Source organism: Trichinella spiralis, assembly GCF_000181795.1.
Source record: "Trichinella spiralis strain ISS 195 chromosome Unknown Scfld6433, whole genome shotgun sequence".
NCBI classification, from domain to species: domain Eukaryota; kingdom Metazoa; phylum Nematoda; class Enoplea; order Trichinellida; family Trichinellidae; genus Trichinella; species Trichinella spiralis.
Window position 1 is genome coordinate 1 of NW_003533372.1, and position 723 is coordinate 723.

A 723-nucleotide genomic window follows, 5' to 3' on the forward strand; every position below is an offset into this window, starting at 1 on the left:
TAGCGTTATTTTCCTCTTGTATTTTGATCTTTTCGTTCAACTCATCCACATCTTTCTTCAGCACTTTGTCAACATCTTCATGGGTTGTTAGCAAATCAACATTCTTATGATGACGAAGCAAATTTTTAAAATTCTCCAACAACCGTGGCAAAGCAATCCCAACAGATGATCTTTGCACTGCATCTTTGCAGTATTCCAGTCCAAGCATTTGCAATACGCTTTCAAATAATGACAAACAGTCGTGCAGCTTTTCAGTAATCCTAATTTTTAACAGTTCTTGTTCTTGATGATCACGCATACACTGACAATATTCAATTATTCTCTTCTCCAGAAGAAGGTGAACATTTTCTTTATGGATATCTTGCTGATTCAATTGATCCAACGCATTTTCTGCTGCCGCTTTGCAATTTTCTTTGATACTAATAATATCTTTCACTGCTGGTATGATGCGATCGACTTTCTCCAATCCACTCACATTTTCTTGACGAAATTTTGTCAAAATTTTAAAATCACGCTTTGGCAAGTCCTCTTTTCCAATTTCTTTGTGAACAACTGGCACCGAAACTGTTTTCTTTGCCATTCTTCCACTTATCGATAATGCAATCGTTTCCAACTGCTTTACCAAAATACGACCAACATTATTGTTGAATCCACCCATTGGGAATCCCTAAAAACCTATACTTTAAAAATAAATATACTAACAGGGTCTTTTAAAAGTGTTGG

The 723-nt window shown here is 35.7% G+C and overlaps 1 protein-coding gene across 1 annotated transcript; it reads right to left on the reverse strand.

Moving 5' to 3' along the window:
- Positions 1-49: 49 nt before the first annotated feature.
- On the reverse strand, positions 50-667 carry Tsp_15714 (conserved hypothetical protein; the record flags this gene model as incomplete). The annotated part of the gene is made up of 1 exon (XM_003366188.1): positions 50-667. A coding segment is annotated over one exon (618 nt), but the record flags the coding sequence as incomplete, so codon positions are not given.
- Positions 668-723: the final 56 nt, after the last annotated feature.